This window comes from Grampus griseus (genome assembly GCF_964374135.1).
Source record: "Grampus griseus genome assembly, chromosome: 14".
NCBI classification, from domain to species: Eukaryota; Metazoa; Chordata; class Mammalia; order Artiodactyla; family Delphinidae; genus Grampus; species Grampus griseus.
In genome coordinates, this window is record NC_139008.1 from 65,577,221 (window position 1) to 65,602,452 (window position 25,232).

General features: G+C 43.1%; 1 protein-coding gene across 4 annotated transcripts in view; it reads left to right on the top strand.

The window, feature by feature from the left end:
* PHF20 (PHD finger protein 20) overlaps window positions 1-25,232 on the top strand; it is a 133,283-nt gene that overhangs the window by 6,542 nt on the left and 101,509 nt on the right. For all 4 annotated transcript variants that reach the window (XM_082670254.1, XM_082670257.1, XM_082670255.1 and 1 more), the window contains one exon: window positions 13,851-13,966. In XM_082670254.1, coding sequence (XP_082526380.1) covers window positions 13,884-13,966 — 83 coding nt within the window. In that variant the 5' untranslated portion in view covers window positions 13,851-13,883. The remainder of the gene's footprint in view (window positions 1-13,850; window positions 13,967-25,232) is intronic.

The following is a 25,232-nucleotide window of genomic DNA, read 5'->3' on the forward strand; positions in this document are numbered from 1 at the left end:
GACAGGAAAACTGAGATTAAGTAATTTATTTGTCCAAGGTCATTTGGCTAATGACCCAGGTTGCTTTGCCTGCTAGCCTGGTGCCCTTACATCCTCCTCTCTACAGCTGCCTTACTTTTCTCCCTCAAGGTTTGAATAAGTCACATTAGTCACAATATCAAACAGGTGGCAGCCTGGAATGCAGGACTGAGGCACTGTTGGGAGAAGAGGTGGCCTTGCCACCTCATCTCAGATTCTGTTCCTGACCATGTAAACATCTCTTAATTGTAAAAGCCAAACTCTCCCAGCTGAGGCTGTATTTCTCCCCTTCTTTTTTTTTTTTGGTACGCGGACCTCTCACTGTTGTGACCTCTCCCGTTGCGGAGCACAGGCTCCGGACACGCGGGCTCAGCGGCCATGGCTCACGGGCCCAGCCGCTCCGCGGCATATGGGATCTTCCCAGACCGGGGCACGAACCCGCGTCCTCTGCATCGGCAGGCGGACTCTCAGCCACTGCGCCACCAGGGAAGCCCATTTCTCCCCTTCTTGAGGCCCCGGTGCGTGGCTGGTTTGGTCTGCTTGACAGTCTCTAAGTCTCATGGAGTGGTGAATGCTGTCCAAAGTGCTTTGATGAGTAGGACGTCGGTCATACTGTGACCTATATGAGAATTATACATCTGCAATTCAGAAAGGCAAGATAGTTTAAGAGGCCACCTTTCATGTCCAGGCTGCGTGGTATGTGGTGGTGAAGGATCAGAATTTGCAGGCAGAATGCCCGAGTTTGCATTCTAGCATCTGCCACTCTGTTGGGGCTACATGTCACTTGGACGTGGGGCTCAAACGTCTTGGGACCCTCCCTGTAGCATAGACATTGGAGGCAGACTTCCAGCATGGCAAGTTTCTAATGTATCTGGACCTCTGTTTTCTTTCTCAAGTATCATCATAACTACCTCACATCTATCATTGTAAGTATCAGTAAATGTTACCCTTTTCTCTCTATTTCCTAATCTATAAAATGGGAATAAGAAAATCTAATTTATAAGATTATTAAAACTTGGTGAACTGTGAAGAGTTGAGTATATGTTACCATTATTTTGTTTTATTCCTCTTACAAAATGTTTGTAAAATCCCCTATGTTAATTGTTTTTTTATAATTGAAGTATAGTTGATTTACAATGTGTTAATTTCTGCTGTACAGCAGTGATTCAGTTATACATATATATGTATATTCTTCTTTTAATATTCTTTTCCATTATGGTTTATCATAGAATACTGAATATAGTTCTCTGTGCTATACAGTAGGACCTTGTTGTTCAAAGGCCTTATTTTTTTCAATTTTCTAATTTTTTTGGCCACATCTTGCGGGATCTCAGTTCCCGGACCAGGGATCAAACCCGGGGCCCCCTAACCACTGGACTGCCAGGGAATTGCCTCAAAGGCCTTACTTTTAAACGCAGTATAAATAGAGTGGGTTTTGGAGGAGGTCCTGCTTCTCAAATCCCAGCTCTTCCTCCTAGCCAGGTGACCATTGGCAAGTTATTTGCTCTAAGCCTCCTTTCCCTCCTCTGTAAAATGGGATAATACTGCCAACTTCTCTGCATTGTTGGGAATGAAATATTTGTCAAGGATTTAGCCTGTGGTGAAAACTCAGTAAAAGCCACTTTCTGGTGTTAATAATAAAGACCAGGAACAAAAGTTAATACTTAAAGAATAAGGTAATTAATTGACTTAAATAATTTTTTTTTATCTTTAAAGCCCCATGGGCAGTGAATCAGTTGTAATTTAGGAAAATGTCTTTGGAGGTCCCATGGGGTATTGACTCTATCTCCAAATTGTTTTCCTTTGTAATCTAGTGATGCCTCAATTAAGGAATCCTGTAAGAACAGTTTAGTCAGGTATATTTAAAAAAAGGTTCCCTTCCCTAAGAGGAACCCACACAAACCCGCCCCAGAGCTGCCTTCCGCCATTTATAGACTGGAGCCCTCCCTGTGACTGAAAACCGAGCACAGCTTTTCTTAGACTCCAGGGGCCTCGCTCCCTGTGCTTTGCCTTCCTCCCCCTTCCCCCATGGAGTGATAACAGTTCCTACATTTACCTGTGGATAGCACTTTTCAAAGAGCCTCCATATGATTGTCTCCTTGAATCCCTACATCCCTTAAGGTGGATGATACAGGTCGCTTTCCTATCTTTCTTCCTTTTTTGGCAATGAGGAGGCTGAGGTTATCTCATTTAACAAGCATCTGACTGCCAAGTAAGGGCGCTGCTTGTTAGTTGCTGGGGATGCGTATGAGGAGTTAAATGCCTGAGGAGAGATAGGCTCAGAAACAGGCAGTTTCAGTGTAGGGTGCTGGGTTGTGGTCCAGATGGCAGGCCAGGCTGCCATGGGCGAATAATGGAGTGGGCCCTGGCCCAGCGCCCTTGGCGAGGTGCTGATGGCTGAGCCCAGTCTGAAGGACCAGGCAGAGGAAGCAGCACTGCAAGGAGTCTTGGTGTGTGGGCGGCATGAGAGCTTATTGTGTGCTAGGCTCTGTGCTAAGTAATTTTTATCTTCACAGCACCTGTATGAAGGTATGAAATAGGTACTGGTACTATCCCCATTTTACAGATAAGGAGCCTGAGGCTCAGAAAGGAAATGACTTGTGCAAGGTTATCTGGAAAATGGTGGAGCTGGGGTCCAAACCCAGGCAGTCTCATTTCGGAGTTCTGGCTCATAACCACCATATGCTGCTGGCCCTCTGCTGAGCTTGTTTGCTCCTCTCCTTGTAATCTCCCGTTTCTAACAACCCCCGGTTTGGTTTGGTCATAATGGCTAGCTCACTGATGGCCTTGATGCTGCACTAGTAGTTTGAAGTCTGTTCTGTAGGGGAACTACTGAGCTTTTTTTTTCTTCATTAAAGATATAATTGACATATAACCTGAAGCGTTTTAAACAGAGGGGTCTTACGATCAGATTTGTGCTTTAGAAATATTACTGTAGCAGCATTGATGAAGAGTAGCCACAGTGCAGTAGTTGGCTAGGAAGATTACCTGGATTCAGCTCCTTGTCCCAATACTTGGTAGCTTTGTCATTTGGGCAGCTTACTTTCTGAACCTTAGTTTTTGCACCTCTGAAACAGGAATAATAGTAATCCTCATTACAAACCTATGAGGTAGATGCTAAATGAGACGATGTATATGTAAAGCACTTAGAATACTGTATGTCATAAAATAAGCACTCAGAAGTCAGTTTATAAGACAGTATTGATTTGGATGTGGGGAGGGTGTGGCTGGAGGTTTTGAGCTCCATTGAGAGTTGTTGCAGTAATCGGATTAGAACTGATGGGGACCTGAACTGGGCAACCACTGGGCAATGGGAGAAACCTAGAAGTAGGTGTGACAAAATGGTGACTGAGAGTGAGATGCAAGGGTGATGCCCATGTTTCTAGCTTGGCACATTGGCCAGTCTTGGAGTCTTAAACTGTGATGGGGAGAAAAGGAGAAGGAACTTGTGAGGATAAGATGATTAGCTCAGTGAAGTTGAGTGATGTGCCAAAGGTCGTTTAGCAAATATATTCTGGAGTCAAGCCTGGGCACTCGGCCCTTTCCATTGTTTCTGGGAAGATCCACTGACTTAATTTATTCTCAGTAATTCGGAATAAACCTGTGTTTGCTGTCTGTCTGAATTTTAATTGTGGAAGGAAAAGGTTGGCTCTTAGAGAAAGTATTTCAAGTATCTGGGAAGAGGGTAAGGGAATTTTTTGGGGGGGCCTTTTTCTTTCTTCCTGCCTCCTTACTTTCCTCCCCTCTTCCCTTTGTTTCCTTCCTTACCCTCTCAAGTGAAAGAGGCTAATTCAGCTCTTTAGTGTGACTTGGGCAAGGGCCTGAAGGAGTGGTAATGGTTGGCTTTAGACCCAGTCTTCTTTCTGTGTTGTTGAGGAGAGGATAGTGATGGAGGGGCCCTTGCTCCTAGTTGAACCAACTTGTCACTTCCCTAGGACTAAAGATGTGCTCTTTTATGTTCTTTGTATTGGATACTATTTGTTAATATTGCATAATAATATTGACTGTAATCCTTTGTGTCTGATGTCCTTTTTGCTAGTGCTACTACTATCACACAGCCATTTTATCACCAGTATTGAATATTTAGTGTGTACTGTGCTAAGCACTTGACATCCGTTAGCTCGCTAATCCTCAGAATCCCAGGACGTAGGGGTTATTAATCTGCTTTTATAGATGGGCAAACAGAGGGAGGCTCAGTGATTTTTCTCATCTTCACTTAGCCAGCAATGAGTGGAGCCAGGGTTCGCCAGAATCTGAGTCTGAAACCTGTCTGCTCCCATCCCTAAGTACTCCCTGGCCTTCCTCCAAGACAGAACTTTGGCAGAGTCCCCTTGGAAGCTTCGTCCTGTGAGACATAGGTGTCACTGGACCTGCTGATATTGTTTATGCTTTTCTGTAACAGTGGTGAGGGCTGCAGGGAGCATCTCCACCTCCTAGGCTCAGGGCTGTGAGGGGAGGGGAGCTCATTCCTTCCTGAGGCACCTTGCCTCTAGGACTTCCCCTCTACCTAGAATTCTCTTCCTCTGGATCTTCACATGGTTGTCTCCTTGTCATTTATTTATTTTAAAGGTGGATTATCTATCTATCTCCTTGTCATTTATTTATTTATTTTAAAGGTAGGTTTGTTTATTTATTTGTTTGTTTATTTATTTATGGCTGCATTGGGTCTTCACGGGATTTCTCTAGTTGCAGAGAGCCGGGAGTACTCTTGGTTACGGTGTGCAGGCTTCTCATTGCGGTGGCTTCTTTTGTTGTGGAGCACGGTCTCTAGGCGCATGGGCTTCAGTAGTTGTGGCTCGTGGGCTCAGTAGTTGTGGCTCGTGGGCTCTAGAGCGCAGGCTTAGTAGTCGTGGCGCACGGGCTTAGTTGCTCCGCGGCATGTGGGATCTTCCCGGACCAGGGCTCAAACCCCTGTCCCCTGCATTGGCAGGAGGATTCTTAACCACTGTGCCACCAGGGAAGCCTGAGGCATAAAGATTTAAGCTGGTCTTTCACTTGCAGTGTCCCTCAGTTTGAAAGGCACCATCACCCTTTAATGGAGGTTGAATTTCAAGCCTGGTGTAAGCACTATTAGATTATTGTAAAGCCTGTTCTGTAGTTTCTGGTGGTTGATATTCTTTCTAGAGTTTATTTTCCCTTAACCCGGTCTAGAGCCGACTCATTGAAAGCTCTTGTTCCATGCCCACCTATCACAAATTCTTTGCTACTTTGAGCCCTCAGTACCTGTCCCCGAGTACAATGCAGTTGCTGAGACAGGACCTCCAGTTACCATGGCTACAGTACTCTTAAACCTCTCCCAAAATAAAATCCAGAGTCCATGTCAGTACAACATTAAATATAAATGCATTATGAATTCAGAAAATTCTGCTCCCATTTTTTTTTTCTTTTATAGAAGATGTTGGGGGTAGGAGTTTATTAATTAATTTATTTTTGCTGTGTTGGGCCTTCCTTTCTGTGCGAGGGCTTTCTCTAGTTGTGGCAAGCGGGGGCCACTCTTCATCGCGGTGCACGGGCCTCTCACTATCGTGGTCTCTCTTGTTGCGGAGCACAGGCTCCAGACGCGCAGGCTCAGCAGTTGTGGCTCACGGGCCTAGTTGCTCCGTGGCACGTGGGATCTTCCCAGACCAGGGCTCGAACCTGTGTCCCCTGCATTGGCAAGCAGATTCTCAACCACTGCGCCACCAGGGAGGCCCTGCTCCCATGTTTTGAGTACCTACTTTGTGCTAGACATATAGGGGTTTTGCAAATCTTTTTCTTTCTTTCTTTTTTTTTTGTCTACGCTGCGCCGCTTGTGGGATCTTAGTTCCCTGACCAGGAATCGAACCCACACTCCCTGCAGTGGAAGCACAGTCTTAACCTCTGGAAGGCTACAGAAGTTCTGCAAATCTTTTCCTTTTAGCACCCGAGATAGGGGCCATTAATCCTCATTTGATGAGTTAAGAAAGAGAATCCAAAGATGTAGCTCATAGACTAACGTGTGGTAGTGGTTAAGAATCTGGAGCTGCAGGGCCTAGATTCAAATCCTGGCTCAGCCCCTTTCTATATGGGTGTCCTAGGGTGTCCCTCACTTTTCTCTGTTCCTCTCTGTTTTATCTTTACAATGAGGATTAATAATAGTACTTATCTCTGTGGTGGTTGTAAGGGTTACATGACTTAACATTTGTAGAATTAGTTATTATTACTATTGTCAGTGTTTCTTACGTAGGTCTTGTTCTACTCTCCTTTTGTAAGGTTGGTTCACATCATCATAAATAATGAGTAACATTCTTTATTTCATTTATTAGGCATCTGTTGAGTATCAGTCATTCCTTTCCCTAATGGAGCTTAAAGTGTAGTCCTACTACATTAGGTTTTATTTAAATATTCTCTTACTATTATTATTATTATTTGGCGGTACACGGGCCCCTCACTGTTGCGGCCTCTCCCGTCGTGGAGCACAGGCTCCGGACACGCAGGCCCAGCAGCCATGGCTCACGGGCCCCGCCGCTCCGTGGCATGTGGGATCCTCCCGGACTGGGGCACGAACCCGCGTCCCCTGCATCGGCAGGCAGACTCCCAACCACTGTGCCACCAGGGAAGCCCCTGTTTTTAATTTTTTTTTTTGGCAGTACGCGGGCCTCTCACTGTTGTGGCCTCTCCTGTCGCGGAGCACAGGCTCCAGATGCGCAGGCTCAGCGGCCATGGCTCACGGGCCCAGCCACTCCGCGGCATGTGGGATCTTCCCGGATCGGGGCACGAACCCGTGTCCCCTGCATTGGCAGGCAGACTCTCAACCACTGCGCCACCAGGGAAACCCTGTTTTTAATATTTTTAAAAATTTTATTTATTTTTTGGTTGCGTTGGGTCTTTGTTGCTGCGCGCGGGCTTTCTCTAGTTGCGGCGAGTGGGGGCTACTCTTCATTGTACTGCGCGGGCTTCTCATTGCCGTAGCTACTGTTGTTGTGGAGCACTGGCTCTAGGCATGCGGGCTTCAGTAGTTTTGGCTCGTGGGCTCTAGAGCGCAGGCTCAGTAGTTGTGGCGCACGGGCTTAGTTGCTCCGCAGCACATGGGATCTTCCTGGACCAGGGATTGAACCTGTGTCCCCTGCGTTGGCAGGTGGATTCTTAACCACTGTGCCACCAGGGAAGTCCCTTTCTTATTATTAAACATGTAAGTTATATCTAGCTTGCCCAGCATCGTATGTAAAGAGCTATTGTTTTTTTCTCGTTTTCACATATGATTTATTTTTATCCTGGACTGTGTCCTTCTGATTGAAATTACTGACTCCAAGTGTAGAAGCAGTTTTACAGCTTGTTCCTTTTTTCCAGATTGAGGTATAAAACGATGGCCATGGTCAGGGCCTCAGGCAGTGGTTCAAGTGTTCCAATTTTCTCACGGCTTAGGTGTTGTCCTTTCTGGAAGATTAAATATTTCTGCTTGCTATATAATGGTGTAATAATTCTGTCACAACATTTGAAAAGCACCCAATTGCTTCATCTTCCTGTATTCAAACTATGTTTATGTCTAAAGGCATGAGTATAAGCATAGCATGGACTTTGGTAAGGGAAAGAGGAAGGGCCTTCAAGAAGTGGTTTGTCTACCTCTGGGAAAATCCTGTTACCTGTGATAGGAGACATGTCTCCTGCCTTGGAGGACCTTGAAAGCAGTTAGCCCCTCTGCACCTCGATTTCCTTTCTGTACAATGGGAATATCACATTTAGTCCTAACTACATCATTTGGCAGTTGTGTAGGTCCAGAAAATAGTTTAAGGATGAAGGCCTTTTACATATTTAAATAATCTATTTTTTAAAAATACGAAAAAATATAAAGAAGTAATTCAAAATTAAAATCTTACCAACTAGATAATCCCTGCTGACAATTAAAGTAAAAACAAAGAAGTACATTCTTATTTTTTAATGTATTTTACTTATTTATTTATTTATTTATTTATGGCTGCGTTGGGTCTTCGTTGCTGCGCGTGGGCTTTCTCTAGTTGCGGTGAGCAGTCTTCTCATTGTGGTGGCTTCTTTTTGTTGTGGAGCACAGGCTCTAGGTGTGTGGGCTTCAGTAGTTGTGGCGTGTGGACTCTAGAGCGCAGGCTCAGTAGTTGTGGCGCACGGGCTTAGTTTCTCTGTGGCATGTGAGATCTTCCTGGACCAGGGCTCGAACCCGTGTCCCGCGCATTGGCAGGCAGATTCTTAACCACTGAGCCACCAGGGAAGCCCCAGAAGTACATTCTTAAGGTTAAAAAATTCTAACAACACAGAAGGGTAAAGAATGAGAAGTTAAATTTTCATGCTCTATTCCTTTCATTAAGGGAACTACTTAAAACAGTTATTTTCTTCCTTCCAAGAAATAATTTTATGCATATACTATAATAGATCTGTTTGCATTAAAGAGATAACACCAGACACAGGCCTCTACACCATGCCTATTTTATTTGACAGTGTATCTTGTAGATGGCTCCATATCCGCATCTACAGATTGCCATTAAAAAAAATTAATTAATTAATTAATTAATTAATTTTTGTCTGTGTTGGGTCTTTGTTGCTGTGCGCAGGCTTTCTCTAGTTGCGGCGAGCAGGGGCTAGTCTTTCATTGCGGTGCACAGGCATCTTACTGTGGTGGCTTCTCTTGTTGCAGAGCATGGGCTCTAGGCACATGGGTTTCAGTAGTTGTAGCTCACGGGCTCTAGAGCGCAGACTCAGTAGTTGTGGCACATGGACCTAGTTGCTCTGTGGCATGTGGGATCTTCCCGGACCAGGGCTCGAACCCGTGACCCCTGCATTGGCAGGCGGATTCTTAACCACTGCACTACCAGAGAAGCCCAGCCATTTTTCCTTTTAATAGATGTACAACATTCCATTATATAGATGGCCATAATTCATTTAACTAGCCCTCTTTTTTAATGGACATTTTAGGTGCAGAAATTATGAAACTATATTGTTTATCCTTACAGGTAATTTGGCAGACTTTGGGGGATGTATCTGTCGGATAAGTTACTGGCAATGGGGACTGCTGGGTTGCAGGTATTTGCATTTTTGTAGATAGCGCCAAGTTGCCTCTAGAAAAGATTTTCCAATTTATGCTTCTACCAACAGTGTATAAGCATCGTTTTTTCCTCATCCCTGAAGACACTGGGTATTTTACCTTGAAATTTTTAGTCTGAGAATTGAAAAATTGTTATTTTGATTTGCATTTCCTTTAATTTAGGGTGAGGTTATGTCGATAATATAATATCACATGCTTATTAGACCTTTATATTTTCCCGGCCCCCCCTCCAAACCTCCCCCTTCCCTGGGAACCTGCCAGTTCTTACACTTTGCCCATTTAAAAATAAATAAATTTATTTATTTATTTTTGGCTGCGTTGGGTCTTCGTTGCTGCACGCGGGCTTTCTCTAGTTGCGGCAAGCCGGGGCTACCCTTTGTAGTGGTGCGCTGGCTTCTCATTGTGATGGTTTCTCTTGTTGTGGAGTACAGGCTCTAGGTGCGTAGGCTTCAGTAGTTGTAGCACGCGGGCTCAGTAGTTGTGGCTTGTGGGCTCTAGAGCACAGGCTCAGTAGTTGTGGTGCACAGGCTCAGTTCCTCCATGGCATGTGGGATATTCCTGGACCAGGGATCGAACCCATGTCCCCTGCATTGGCAGGCGGATTCTTAACCACAGCGCCACCAGAGAAGCCCATACACTTTGCCCATAAGTGAGTTGTTTAACTTTTTTCGTTCTTCGTTTGTATGCACTCTTTGTTAATAAAGGAAGTTAGCCCTTTGGTCATATGTGTTGCAGTTATTTTCTCCCAGTTTGTTGTTTGTGAAAGTGCCCTTTAAACTGTGTTACACAGTGTACATTTAAAGTTTTCATTGTCATTGATACAGGGGCATTGACTGCAAATACTGTATTTAAGGAAATAAACTGGGCTCTCTGTCTCCTGTGTAGCAGTGAGCTCACATTGTAGGAAAACTTGTTTTAAAAAAAAATCTTTTTTTTGCCATGCTCTGTAGCTTGCGGGATCTTAGTTCCCTACAGGGATCGAACCCATGCCCCATGCAGTGGAAGCGTGGAGTCCTAACCACTGGACCACCAGGGAGTTCCCTGTAGGGAAATTTGAATGTAAAGGAGTAGTTTGAAGTCCTGCCAAGGTCTTTAAGTGGAATCATTTGTGAATACAGATTGCATCAGATTTTTTCTCATAGTTTTTCTGGATGTCCTTACTAAACATATTTCCTTTTCCTATTCTGGAAGCTAGAGCTTTCTGGTAGAAAAAAACTAAGGCCCTGAAGAATGGGTAAGTTAAAAGCTACAGAATCTTAGCCCTCTTGCCTCTTGAGAAAAATTTGTGTTTAAAACTAAATGTGAAGCAACGAAGACCCAATGCAGCCAAAAATAAATAACATAAACTAAAAAAAATTTTAAAACCCCCTAAATTTAGGAGTAAAAACGTACTTCTTATGTAATCTTTTTAATTCCTGCTTCTGTCTTGAACTCTTTTTTATTCTTCAGTAGATTTGCCAAATTAAATTGAGACTTTGCGGTGATTGTCCCTCACCTTGCCCTTTGTTAGAGCTTCTTCATCTCTTCTCATATTTGTGTTTGTCTTCCTGGGTGGACTGGAGCTGCAACTGAGTTGGATTTCTGATTCCTGATTTCCAGCACAGTGCCTTACTGACAGTGCTCACTAATGGTTTGTTGAATGAATAAATGTGAAATTTAAAAACAAACTCTGCTATCCCCAGAGGAGTAGAGGGAAGATTTGGGCATGGGTCATAAAAGCCACATTAGTCCTTAGTCTTGTACTGTGTGGTAACAGAGAGTGAAGCTTCAAATAAGTGGCTCAGGGACTTCCCTAGTGGCACAGTGGTTAAGAATCCGCCTGTCAATGCAGGGGATGCGGGTTCAATCCCTGGTCTGGGAAGATCCCACATGCCACGGAGCAACTAAGCCTGTGCACCACAGCTACTGAGCCTGCGCTCTGGAGCCAGCATGCCACAACTACTGAGCCTGTGTCCCGAAACTACTGAAGCCTGTGTGCATAACATGCTCTGCAACAAGAAGAAGAAGCCACCGCAATGAGAAGCCCATGCACCGCAACGAAGAGTAGCCCCCACTCCTTGCACAACGCAGCCATAAATAAATAAATAAATAAATAAAACAAATAAATAAATAAAACAAATAAGTGGGTCAGAGTTACAGTGAAACAGGTTTCAGTTCATGATAAGGAAGACCTTCGACAATTCAGCCTCAGGAGGAATTGGTTTTCTTGAGCCATTAAGAATAATTTGCTCATTTTCATTCACTGCCTTGTTCCCACACTCCTGTACTTTAATGGAAGGCATCCTAGGGAAGTTGTGTGGTAAAAGAATTAATTCAGAAATCAAGCAGACCTGGGCTTTTGTTCTGGGGCTCGTCACTTAGCACCTGAACCTTAGCCCAATTACTTTAAACCTAATTTCTTCATTTGTGATAATAGAAGTATTAGTAGCTACAAACTATATAGTCCTTACTTTGTACCAGTGTTCCTTAAATGGATTATCTCATTTAGTTTTCACACCCACTGCCTGGAGATAGGTACTATTATCACCATCCCCATTTTAGGGAGGGGAAACAAATTCAGAGGGGTTAAGTAATCTACCCAGCTTCATTCAGCTAATAAAGGGTGGGGCTGAGGATTAAAGGCTAAGCACTTAATCCTGTTACATTCCACTATATTACATGACATCTATAAAAGGGAGCTGTCTCCCTGCATGAAGTCTGATAAATACTAGCTGCTCTGGTGAGTTTTTTTTTTTGAATTAAAAAAAGAATTTATTTATTTATTTTTGGCTGCACTGGGTCTTCGTTGCTTCACGCAGGCTTTTCTGTAGTTATGGCGAGCAAGGGCTACTCTTCTTTGCAGTGCGCGGGCTTCTCATTGCGGTGGCTTCTCTTGTTGTGGAACACTGGCTCTAGGTGCGTGGGCTTCAGTAGTTGTGGCACGGGCGCTCAGTAGTTGTGGTGCATGGGCTTAGTTGATCCTCAGCATGTGGGATCTTCCCGGACCAGGGCTCGAACCCACATCCCCTGCATTGGCAGGCGGGTTCCTAACCACTGCGCCACCAGGGAGGCCCTACTCTGGTGAGTTTTCAGTGCCACTCTGTCTTTATTCTTGTCTGGCTTCACCTTTTCATATAATCTGAGAGGTGAGACTATTACTTGGTATACATGAAGTCAAAAATAAAAAGATAATTTGAGGTGGTGTTGCTCCTAAGTCAAAGTGAAGACTCTTCTACTGATTGGATTTACTTACGTCAGATTCATATCTCATTTTCCTGGAGAGTGTGAAGTATAGACAGTCAACCCTCTGACTCTCTCTTTGCTAGGGTGCGTATAATCCAAATACCCTTATTTGATGTAGCTTTTCAGTTTATTAGGTTTCAGATTCCTTAGTTACAACTGTCAACCATTCCTTTCTTGGTCTGATTTGCTTTGTGCGTTCTCCAATATCAGCCCTTTGGAATGAGTTGTTTAATGTAATGGATAGCTCATCCTTTACATTACATATATTTTTTCTTATGGAAAATTTCCATTATGGAAAACAATAAGTTTAGGAAACTGTTTAAGAGGAAAAGATCACTTACAACCTTTTTTTTTTCTTCCTTTTTTTTTTTTTAATGCACATGAAGTTTTATTTGAGCTCAAAGGGGTGTAATTTTACATCCTGGTTTTTCATGTAATATATTGCAAGAAAATGTGATGGTATTACACATTAGATGTGAGGACCCAGTTTTTTTTTTTTTTTTCCATTTTTAATTTTTTTGGTCACACTGCATGGCTTGCAGGATCTTCGTTTGAACCCGGGCCCAGGGCAGTGAAAGAAAGCTCCGAGTGCTAACAACTAGATGGCCAGGGAATTCCCGTGAGGTCCCACTTTTGTGATTATTCCTCATTCATCCATTGCAAGGATTGCCCTCCTGGTATGAGGCAGATACTGCCCTGGCAGTGCAGGCTGTTGGGTTCCAAAGTTCAGTGGGAGAGAATTTACTCAGGACTAGCCTTGCTCTATGGAGGTCACCTGCTCAAGTGCCCTGCCCCAAGAGCTCAGAATGGCTACATCTCCATCAGAACCACCAGTAGCCCCTAAAGATAAATTTTACTCACATAGAAAATGACCACCAATTCCAGTACCAAAAGGCTCGATAAAGAATTGGGAAAATATATCAATAAATTGTCAGAATGTACTCAAGAATGGGTAGAAATATAAATAAATCAAAAAATATATAAATAGATCAAAGAATGAATAAATAGATCTTTCTTGTCCAGCCTTCCAAAAGTAGGGCCAGAAATCAGCATTCAGATTTTGTTCGCTTCCTTTGTAGCACTTAAAATTCATAGCAGTTACAGCTTGCAGTTAAGTCATTTGTCTGTTTACTAGCTACATTTTTGTTTTCCCCCAGTAGACTGGAGGCTTTATGAGGCCAGGAACTGTGTCTCTTTTGGTCTTGATGACTGTTTTCCTAAATAATCTCTCAGCAGGTATTTGTTGCATACTTCAGCAAATGATTAAATTTAGTTCTGAGAGTGATTGTTTTTTTGGTGTTCTGAGAGGTGCCCCTTATAGGTGAATTCTTGGTAAACAGTGTTGAGGGAGGGTCTCCTTACAGTTCCAGAGACTACAGGATGCTGCATAATAGAGAAGGAGGAACAGTGGAGGACACACCTGTGTTAGGATGAGGGCAGGAGTAAAGGAGGGCACTGACAGGGTTTCCTGGAGCTTTGTGTTTTGAATAATGCCTGTTTGTCTTTTCTGTGTAGTGAGTGTTACTCCACTCTGGGCAGACTTTGCCTAAGTTTCATAAATTTTAATTGGCTTTTTCAGGAGAATAAAGGCAGCCCCCGTTGATGACTGAAAATGACAAAGCATCCACCTAACAGACGAGGAATCAGCTTTGAAGTGGGAGCCCAGTTGGAAGCCCGGGACCGATTAAAAAACTGGTACTTTTACATTTTTCTGTTAATTAAATCCCTTCAGTAAAGGACTTTTGCCAGCACTGATAAAGAGGGGTAGCCTGGGCTTTTCTGTAGTGTTTTCCTGCTCCTTGACTCTTGGAAGGTGGAAGGAGACTTAAGTCTAGAGCTGTGGAATGTCCTTTGTCTTTGCTGCTGGGATCCCTGTGTCAAGGGGACCATCCTGTTATATTTGTTTCCCTTCTCTGCCTGTTCATCTGAAGGAGTTATGGGAAGAAGAAGCAGGAGTGGCTGCAGGGAAGGGAAGATTAATAGTGGCAGCTCTCTTGCTCTTGGCTGCCTGTCTGAAAGATCAGGGATGGAAGAATGAAGAAAAGGGGTTAGATTGGAACAGCTTGTGTGTTGTGAACAAGTCCTGTTTTCTGGATGTGTTGTTGTACAGTTGAAACTCAGTCATCACATTTTAGGGATGATTAGATTCAGAGGCTGAGAGGTTGTAGTCCCGAATTTGTCATTGACTTGTGACCTCTGGCTGGTAATTAACCACTTTGAGCATCAGCTTCCTCTATAAATGTGGGTACTAGTAATATTGACCTCACAGACTTTTTTCTGAGAATCAAATAGGATATGTTGGAAAAGGCCTTATAAACTGTAAAATGATGGTTGTTGTTGAGGATATCCTAGAATTTAGTCATTTGTTAATGCTTAAGGTGAAAGCGGGAGTTTCAGAACTCAAACCTTTCTGTGAATTTTCATAAGGAAGAGTATAGTGCTCTTGAGGGCTATCTCAAAATAGGCTGACCAGCTCCTGGGGTGTAGAAAGAGAAGATGGGAAGGGAAGCAGGGGAAATGCCTGGGGTAGAAAGTGTCTCTGCTGCCTTTTGGGGCTGAGAGATTTGATATAAAAATTAGAGACACTTTGAACACCTAGTTGTTTTTAGGCTGTTTGTATTTCTGTAATTATTTCCCTTTTTTGGTCCCTCAGTATTTTTTTTTTTTTTTTTTTGCGGTATGTGGGCCTCTCACTGCTGTGGCCTCTCCCGTTAGGGAGCACAGGCTCCGGACGCGCAGGCTCAGCGGCCATGGCTCACGGGCCCAGCCGCTCCGCGGCATGTGGGATCTTCCCAGACCGGGGCATGAACCCGTGTCCCCTGCATCGGCAGGCGGACTCTCAACCACTGCGCCACCAGGGAAGCCCCTCAGTATTTTTTTAAGGCAGCTTAATCAAGAGAAAGAATTGCTTTTAAATTTGGGGGAAAAAAATAAAATATAGAAAAAGTTTAAAAGTACAGCTAACTATAAAATAATCTGTGTACTTATCACTTGGAATTACTGAATATTAACACTTCTATTTTACTTATATTTAAAAAAATAAAGGACAAAAAACGTTTCTGGTATAATGGAAGTACCTTTTATACCCTTCCCAATTCAAATTCCCCTCCTGCATTCCTTAGAGGCAACGAGCGTCCTGTAGTTAGTTCTGTCCATGTTTTACATTTTTACTGTATGTATCCATAAATAATACTAGTTAGCATCACTTTGGGTATTTTAAAAAAATTCCTATAAGTGGTCTCATTGTTTGTTTCTCTCCTGTATTTCATGTTTTTGTGATTTACCCATATTGATATGACATATTCATCCTAATTTCTTATTTATTTCTTTATTTTTGACTGCGTTGGGTCTTCATTAATGCATGTGGGCTTTCTCTAGTTGCGGAGAGGCTACTCTTCGTTGCGGTGTGTGGGCTTCTCATTGCAGTGGCTTCTCTTGTTGTGGAGCATGGGCTGTAGGCATGTGGGCTCAGTAGTTGTGGCCGTGGGCTCTAGAGTGCAGGCTCATTAGTTGTGGTGCATGGGCTTAGTTGCTCCGCAGCATGTGGGATCTTCCTGGACCAGGGCTCAAACCTGTGTCCCCTGCATTGGCAGGTGGATTCTTAACCACTGAACCACCAGGGAGGTCCTGTGTGCAAGTTTCTATGTGGACATAACTTTTCAACTCATTTGGGTAAATACTAAAGAGTGTGATTACTGGATCATATGGTACGAGTATGTTTAATTCTGCAAGAAACTACCAAATTGTCTTTCAAAGTGGCTGTACCATTTGGCATTTCTACCACCTAGGAATGAGAGTATGTGTTGTTCCACATCCTTGACAGTATTTGGTGTTGTCAGTGTGTTGGGTTTTGGCCATTAAAATAGGTATATTGTTATTTGAATTTGCGATTCTCTATTGAAATATGTCGAATATATTTCATATACTTATTTGCCATCTGTATATTTCTTTGGTGAGGTGTCTGTTAAGGTCTTTTGTCCATCTTTTAATTGGTTGGTTGTTGCTTTTCTTTTTTTGTTGGTTATTCTTATTGTTGAGTTTTAAGAGTTCTTCGTATACTTCGGATAACAGTTCTTTACCAGATGTTTCTTTTGTAAGTATATGGGATTTAAGGCCATGAGACTGGGTGAGCTTTCTAGGGCTGCACTGTCCAAAAAAGTAGCCACTAGCCACAAGTAGCTATTTACATAAAATTAATTCAGTTCCTTAGTCACCCTAGGCACATTTCCAGCGCTCAGTGGCTAGTGGCTACCGTATTGGAGAATGGAGACATAGAAAATTTCCACTGAGAAGGTTCCATTGGACAGTGCTGATTTAGGGAGTCAATATAGATAAAAAGGAGGATTGAGCCCTGGTGCCTTCCGGTGTCTAGATGTTAGCAGATGAAGAGGAACCAGTTTCTTTAACTGGGAAGGAGTGACTGTTGAGGCAGGAGGAAATCCGTGGAGGTGTCTAGAGCAGCGGTCCCCAACCTTTTTGGCACCAGGGACCGGTTTCGTGGCAGACAATTTTTCCACAGACCCGGGTGGGGGAGGGAGCGATGGTTCAGGTGGTAATGGGAGCAATGGGGAGCGGCAGATAAAGCTTCACTCGCCAGTCTGCCACTCACCTCCTGCTGTGCAGCCCGGTCCCTAACAGGCTGCGGACGGTAACGGGGTGGGGGAGGGGTGGGGGGGACATAACCCCTGCTCTAGAGGACAAGTGGAAAAGGTGTTTCAAGAAGCAGGGAGTAGGGCTTCCCTGGTGGTGCAGTGGTTGAGAGTCCGCCTGCCGATGCAGGGGACACGGGTTCGTGCCCTGGTCCGGGAAGATCCCACATGCCACGGAGCAGCTGGGTCTGTGAGCCGTGGCCGCTGAGCCTGCGCGTCCGGAGCCTGTGCTCCGCGACGGGAGAGGCCACAACAGTGAGAGGCCCGCGTACCGCAAAAAAAAAAACAAAAAAAAAGAAGCAGGGAGTAATCACTTCAATCTTGTGATGCTGGTAGGTCACATAAAATGAGGATTGAGTGACTGTTGACTTGGTTACATCAAGGTTGTGGATGACCTTGACAAGAATTGTTTTAATGGAGCAGTGGGGACAAAAACTGATTGGCATGCGTTCAAGGAAAACAGGAGAGAAGGAACTGTGGTGTGATGCAAAGTGGGAGGAATTGGCCATTGATAGGAGCAGATAGTTCATTTATTATAAGGGGAAGAGGGAAACTGGGTATATAGGTAGAGATGAAGGTTTACTTGTAGAGTTGGTGATGGGAGCATGTGTTTTTTTGTATTTTCAAATTGAGGTATAATTTACAAACAGTAAAATTCACTCTTTTCAGCGTACAATTCCATGAAGTTTGCCAGACTCATACAGTCATGCATGCATGCACCACCATAATCAAAATGTAGCATTTTTATCACCCCACAAAATTGACTTGTGTTCATTTAGTCAACCTCTCCTGCAGCCTCCAGCCCTTGTCATCTACTGATCCGTCCTCTGTCCATATAGTTTTGCCTTTTCCAGAATGTCATATAAATGGAGTCATGCAATATGTAGCCTTTTAAGTTTGGCTTCTTTCACTTACAGTGCATTTGAGATTCATCCATATTTTTGTATGAATCAGTAGTTCCTTTTATTGTTGAGTAGAATTAAATCGTATGGATGTATAGTTTATCTATTTACCTGTTTGAAGAAATGAATTGTTTCCAGTTTTTGGTGAATATGAATGAACATGAATACAGGTTTTGTGAGAACGTAAGTTTTCATTTCTCTTGGATAAATATCAAGGTGTGATTGCTGGGTCATATGTTAAGTGTGTGTTTGACTTGATGAGAAACTGCTGAACTGTTTTCCAGTGTGGCTGTTCCATTTTGCATTTCCACCAGCAAAGTATGAGAGTCCCAGTTGCTCTGTATCTTTGCCAGCCCTTAGGGATTCTTTTGTTTCCCTCTTTTTTAGTTTTTATTTTTAAAATTGAGATATAATTTACATATCATTCACTCCTTTAAAGCATACAAATCAGTGGTTTTTAGTATATTCACAAAGTTGTACAACCATCACCACTCTCTGATTCCAGAACATTTTCATCACCCCAAAAAGCAACCTCATATCTATTAGCAGTCACTTCCCTTAGTTCTCTCCAGCCCTAGGCAACCACTAATATACTTTCTGTCTCTGTAGATTTGCCTATTGTGGGCATTTCATAGAAACCAAATCAAATAATACATGTTCCTTTGTGACTGGCTTCTTTCACTTAACATGGTATTTTCAACATTCATTTGTGTTATAGCATATATAACATTCTTTCTCATGGATGAATAATATTCTATATATGGATATACCATATTTTGTTTATCCATTCATCAGTTGATAAATATTTGTATCATTTTCGCTTTTTGGCTATTGTGAATAATGCTGTTAATGAGCATTTGTGTATGAGTTTGAGTGTGGACCTCTGTTTTCATATCTCTTGGATATCTACCTTGGATATCTACCTAAGAGTGAAATTGATGGGTAATATGGTAATTTGCCTGTTTAAGCTTATGAGGAACTGCAAACTGTTTTCCGCAGCAGGTGTACCATTTTACATTCCCACCAGCAGTGGGAATTCTTTTTTGATTGTTTTTACTTTTTAAGTGAAATACGTAAAATCTTCAGCTGAGATCTTGGTCTTGGGTTTGAGGAAAGAAGATAAGGTATGCAATACCATTTAGGAGAGTGAAGAGGGATAGGATGTGAGAAATGTGGTAGGATTGCTGGTGCCCTCAAGTGCTACTAAGGTCCACTGGAAGTTGGTGGTCACGAAGTTTTTCTGATAAGCTTCAGTAAGCTTTTTACCTTAGAATAGTTTTAGATTTACAGAAAAATTCCAAAGAAAATACACAGAGTTCCCATCTGTATGTACACCCAGTATTTTTCTTTTTCTTTCTTTTTTCTTTCTTCCTTCCTTCCTTCCTTCCCTCTTCTCTTCTCTTCTCTTCTCTTCTCTTCTTCTTCTCTCTCTCTCTCTTGTCCCCCTCCCTCCTTTCCCTCCCTCCCTCCCTTCCTTCCTTCCTTTCTGGCTGCATTGGATCTTTGTTGCTGTACGCGGGCTCTTCTCTAGTTGCAGCGAGTGGGGGCTACTCTTCGTTGCAGTGCGCGGGCTTCTCATTGCAGTGGCTTCTCTTGTTGGGGAGCACGGGCTCTAGGCGCGTGGGCTTCAGTAGTTGTGGCACGCAGGCTCAGTAGCTGTGGCTCGCAGGCTCTAGAACGCAGGCTCAGTAGTTGTGGCACACGGGCTTAGTTGCTCGTGGCATGTGGGATCTTCCCAGACCAGGGCTCGAACCCGTGTCCCCTGCATTGGTAGGCGGATTCTTAACCACTGTGCCACCAGGGAAGTCCTGTATTAGTTTTTAGATTTTCCTTGTTTTTGATGATTTTATTTATATCAGTATGGACTCAGACATTTATTTTAGACTTTGGGTATAATCCAGTACTACTTTATTTATTTTGTTGCTCCTGTTTTTATATTGGGAGCTCTTTCATTTGGCACTTTTGTCCTTTTGATGTACTCCCATCATAACTTTGTGTTTAACACTTCCTTATTTCTGGCACTACAAAATATCCCAGGCTCATCTTGTGTATATTTCCTGCCCTAGTCTGAGAATCAGCTGTTTCTCCAAAGAGCCTTGGTTTCTTTTATTGGAAAATGGTATTAGATGCTGAGATCTGGGCTCTAGGTATGTCCCTTGCTACTGAGGGGTCACTGCTTCTAGGTTCTGGATGATGATGATTTTGAGTAAAAGATAAAAACAGACAAGTTATACAGAACCCAACAGGCAAAACCTTTAGAGGCCCGTTGGAGCCTCCTTGGCTCCTCTCTTCCACTCCATCACCTAGGACATCAGCTCATCCTGTCAGATCCCCCTGCAGAATCTATCCTGACTCCGACACTGACTGCCACCTTCACCCTCCTACTGTGGTCCAGGCTCCCATTGTGGATCTTGTGAACCGCAGCAGTGGCTGCCTAACTGGTCTCCTGCGTCCTTCTGGACTCCTCCTCCTCAGGCTCTTTTCCACTCAGCAGCCAGTGGTAGGCCCTGGAATTTTAAAAAACTTTTTTGATAATGATTTTTATGGCAGTTTACAGTTGTAAAACATTGAATTAAGAAGAGAGAAAAGATACTACTCCTTAAAAGTGTTTATTTTTTGAAATATTTCTTTCTTTAGGCTGTGCCGGGTCTTAATTGTGTCACGTGAGATTTTAGTTTCGGCATGCATGTGGAATCTAGTTCCCTGACCAGGGATCGAACCCAGGCCCCCTGCATTGGGAGCCTGGAGTCTTACCCACTGGGTCACCAGGGAAATCCCCAAAATGTTTATTTTTAAAGAACTTTTGTAGAGCTATAATTTATTTTAGAGTACACATATTTTATGTGTGTAGCTTGATGAACTTTTATACATGGATATAGCTGTGTAATCACCCAGATTAAGAAATAGACATTCTGGGCACCTCAGAAGACTGTTATTCCCATACCCAGTCACACAGCCCCCCTCACCCCCAGGGGAACCACTATTTGTGGCCATGCATTTAAAGTGAGACCCATCAGGGACTTCTCTGGTGGTCCAGCGGTTAAGGCTCTGTGCTTCCAATGCAGGGGGCTTGGGTTCCATCCCTGGTTGGGGAACTAAGATCCCACATGCCGCACGGGGCTGCCAAGAAAAAAAAAAAGAAAAAGGAAAATAAAGTGAGACCCATCACCGTGTGTGTATTCTCCAGCATAATCAGCTGCCTGGGTGCAGGAGTGGAGAATGTGGAGGTTCTGATTTGCCTACAGTTGGGGTTTGTCCAGGCAGGTATGATGGAGGGCAAGAGGGGCCAGGGAGTTGAGGGTATATGCAAGGAAGTGAGATTAAAGGATAAGATTTCCAGGATGAGACTGAAGTGTGAGAGCAGGCAGAAGGGACAGCGTGAGCAAAAAGAGTTCAAAGAATATGTTGTGTTCTCAGAGTCTGGAGAGGGGACAGATCAGGAGTGGTGGGAGACTGGGCTAAAAAGGAAGATTTTAAGCAGGAGAGAGACATGGTCAGATCCCTTGTAGGAACAGAAAAGTGGTGGTGTTTATTCAGTCACCAAACATTTATTGAGTGTCTCTGTATCTGGTCCTTTGCCAGTACTGGTAGAGGGGTATAGGAGTTAACCTGGATGTACTGACTATTCAATTGTGAGAAATGATCAGCTTAGAGAGGAGAGATGAATTCAAGACATTTCCTGAGTTAGAAGTGCCCGATGTTGATTAATAGAAGTGGTGAAGGGGTAGGAAAAGAGTTAAGGCATCCAAAACAGCACAGTTTTTCTGCAGCTTAATAGTCAGCCCTTTGTTTTACACTAAATACAATTTCCATCTCCATCCCCTCTCCACAAAGGCTGGAGATGGCTTAGAATGTTACTTTTGTGCATAGAAGTCGTTTGCTTCTGGTCTGTGCCCTGAGCCAGGAATAGAGAGGTACACTCTGATTCTTGAACTAAATGATTGCTGTATGTTTGCAGAAAGGCTCTTTATATAGGGAAGAATCTGGAAGCAGCCTGAATGCCCAACCCTTGGGGGAAAGTTTAGGCAAATTATGGGCTACCACCGGGTAGACCATTAGGTAGCTAACACAAAAGATACCTCTGTGGACCCATGTTACTACAAGCATGTTTGCATGTGAAGTCAGATTGAGAGCAGAAGATTCTTCACTGGGTTTAGTGAGGAGATTTGGATACTGATCTTGGTTATGCCTCTTCCTAGTCACTCTCTTTGAGCCTCCATTTCCAGAAATGTAAAATGGGTGCAGTGATAATAACAGTTCCTTAAGCCCTCATGGGATGGTGGTAAAGATCCTATGAGATACCTTATGTAAAGGCAGTTTATAACCCCTAGAGTAAACTACACACATTGGTTATTAGTAGCCATGTGAGTGAATGCTGACCGGTTGGAGTAGGAAATCAGAGGGAAATTGTTGTCCTTTCTGTTCCTCTTTTTCCCCCTGTAACATTTCTTCAGTTTATATTTTTGGTGTGTATGTGGGGGGACCAAACAGATTTCTGCCAGCACTGTCTAGCTGTTCTAATTTAAGCATGTGCAGAGTGTGCGGTGTTGGGCAGCTTAATTTTGCACAGAAGCAGCCAAGACTGAGCAGCAAGCCTTCCTGGGACTTGAGGTCATATATTGTGGACAAGCCAATGTTGTATTTCTGTGTCAGACCTGGACTATTCTTTGCCTTTCTGGACATGCAGGTGGAGTTATTCCCTTTTATTTGGTGTGGGTTTCACTGTCCCACAGCCCTCTCCTTTCCTTGGTGGAGCCCTGGGGGAGGCTGGCTTATCTGGTAGTTTAGAGTAGTGTGTCTCAAACTCAAAAAAACATAGGGACTGGTGCCTCCAACCTATGTACTATCTGTGGATTCCACTTTTAGTAACATTGGGGCAAAATGCTACTATGTTAGTTATTTATTGCTGTGTAACAAATTTTCTCAAAATCTAGTGGCCTAAAACAACACCAAATATTATCCTTTCAGTGTGTGGATCAGGAATTCAGGAGCAGCCTAATGGAGGGTTCTAGGTTGAAGTCTTATGTTTGTCTTAAGCTGGTGCTAGTTGCTGGTGGGAGACTTCTGGTTGCACGTGGACCTCTCCATAGGGCATCTAAAATGTTCTCGTGACACCACACCTGGCTTCCCCCAGAATGGGGAACCCAAGAAGCAGCAGTGCTTTGTGTGTGTGTATGTGTGTTAAAATATACATAACATAAGGTTTACCATTTTAACCATTTTAAGTGTATAGTTCAGTGACATTAAGTGCATTCATATTGTTGTATAACCATCACCATCACCCATCTCCAGAACTAGGTATGTATGTATGTATTTAAAGTGTAGTTGATGTACAGTATTATATAAGTTAAAGGTATACAATATAGTGATTCACAATTTTTAAAGGTTATGGTCCATTTGTAGTTATTATAAAATACTGGCTATATTCCCTATGTTGTCAGAACTTTTTCATCTTCCCAAATGGAAACTCTGTACATATTAAACAGTAACTCCTCATTCTCTTCCCCCACCAGCCCCTAGCAACCACCATCCTACTTTTTGTTTCTATGAATTTGACTACTCTAAATCATGCAGTATTTGTCCTTTTGTGATTATTTCATTAGTATAATGTTTTCAAGGTTCATCTATGTTGTAGGGTATATATAAGAATTTTATATTTTTTAAGGCTGAATTAATATTCCATTGTGTGAACATATCACATTTTGTTTATCCATTCATCTGTCGATGGACACTTGGATTGCTTCCACTTTTTGGCTGTTATGGATAATGCTGCTATGAACATTGATATACAGATAACTGTTTGAGTCCCTGCTTTCGATTCTTTTGGGTGTTTGCCCAGAAGTGTAGAATTGCAGCACTTTTTATGACCCAGACTTGAAGTCCTCCACCATCACTTCTGCCACATTCTATTTGTTAGGAATGAGGCCACATTCAAGGGAAGGATAATTAGTCTCCACTTTTGGAGGGAAGGAGTGTCAAATTTGCAGATGTCTTTTAAAACCACTACAGCTACCTTTTGAGAGTGATCATATAATGCCAGGTTAATAGCAAACACACACTGAAATTCTTTAGTAGTACTTGATTATATGGTGGTCATCTTGATCGGTGCATCTCAACCTTTTTCATGTTGTTGCTCACCTGTAATCCACTTGTGGCATCTCAGCTGGGAAGCTCTAATAAAGATGGTTTAGATTATGAAAAAGCACAATAAAACATTCCTTAAGGAGACCTTGTGGACCACCAGCTCTGTGTTCACTAACACCCAGTGGTCCGTGGAATCCATAAGGTTCCTGCATAGTTCTCTACACAGAGTTGCTGTTTCTTTTCTCACCTTCAGTTTCCTGTACTTCCTGTACTTCCTTTGTGCTTCTCTTCCTCTGTACCTATGCTGATTTACTTACATTACACCCTCTCCCAGAAACACTCTTCAGTCTCATTGCCTCCTTCATCACCTGGAAAATGCCTATTCATCTTTCAGGATTGAGTCAAGTGTCTGCTTCTCACTAGTTGACTTGGCCCTCCTTCCTCAGCCTCCTTCCTCTCCCCCTCTACCTTAGAACTAGCCTTTTGCTCCTTGGTACCCTTGGTACTACCTTAAGTAGTCGTCTGTAGTTGCACCTGTGATGCTTTATTACAATTATTTGTGTGTATAGTTATACATTTATTCCTCCTGAGGATACTGCAGTAAGAGATAGATGTCTTTAGGGGTGTCTATAATATCCTGGGGAAGCAGGCCATGTAAACATAAACAAGTAAACAGAGGAACAAATGAAGTAATTACAGATTGGGTCGAATGTTATTTATGAAGGAAGCAAGCAGGAAACTGACACAGATTGGAAGGAGAAGAGGGCTACTTGAGATAGTCAGGGATTCTGAGGCTGCAGGAGGGTAAGGCTGTTTCCTGGGAAGAGTGGGCAGGGGAAAGTGATTCAGGTGAAGTGAACAGACCCGGTATGGGAAGGTAGTATATGTCTGAGGAAATGAAAGGCCCTGTGTGCCTTGTAACATTGTCTTCCTGCCTCTGTCAGCTGTTGTGATCACATGACTTTATAGATTTTGCTGTGTATTTCCAAACGCTGGGACACTTCCTGGCCTAGAGTGGGTACTCAGAAAATGTCAGGGGAATTGATGAATTTCTCTTTCTGTAATTTTTGTCATTCTCCTTGTGTCTTTACATTTGATTGGCTACTGCCCTTCTGTGGCTTCTTGGTTTAGTGACCAGTTATACCACTTGCTTAAGATAAGGTCACCATAGTAACCTAATTTACTATGAAGTTTAGGTTATCCGACCTTTCCAAGTTGAATTTTATTTTATTTATTTATTTTTTGGCTGTGCCGCATGTCTTACGGGATCTTAGTTTCCCAACCAGGGATTGAACCCAGGACATGGCAGTGAAAGCACCAAATCCT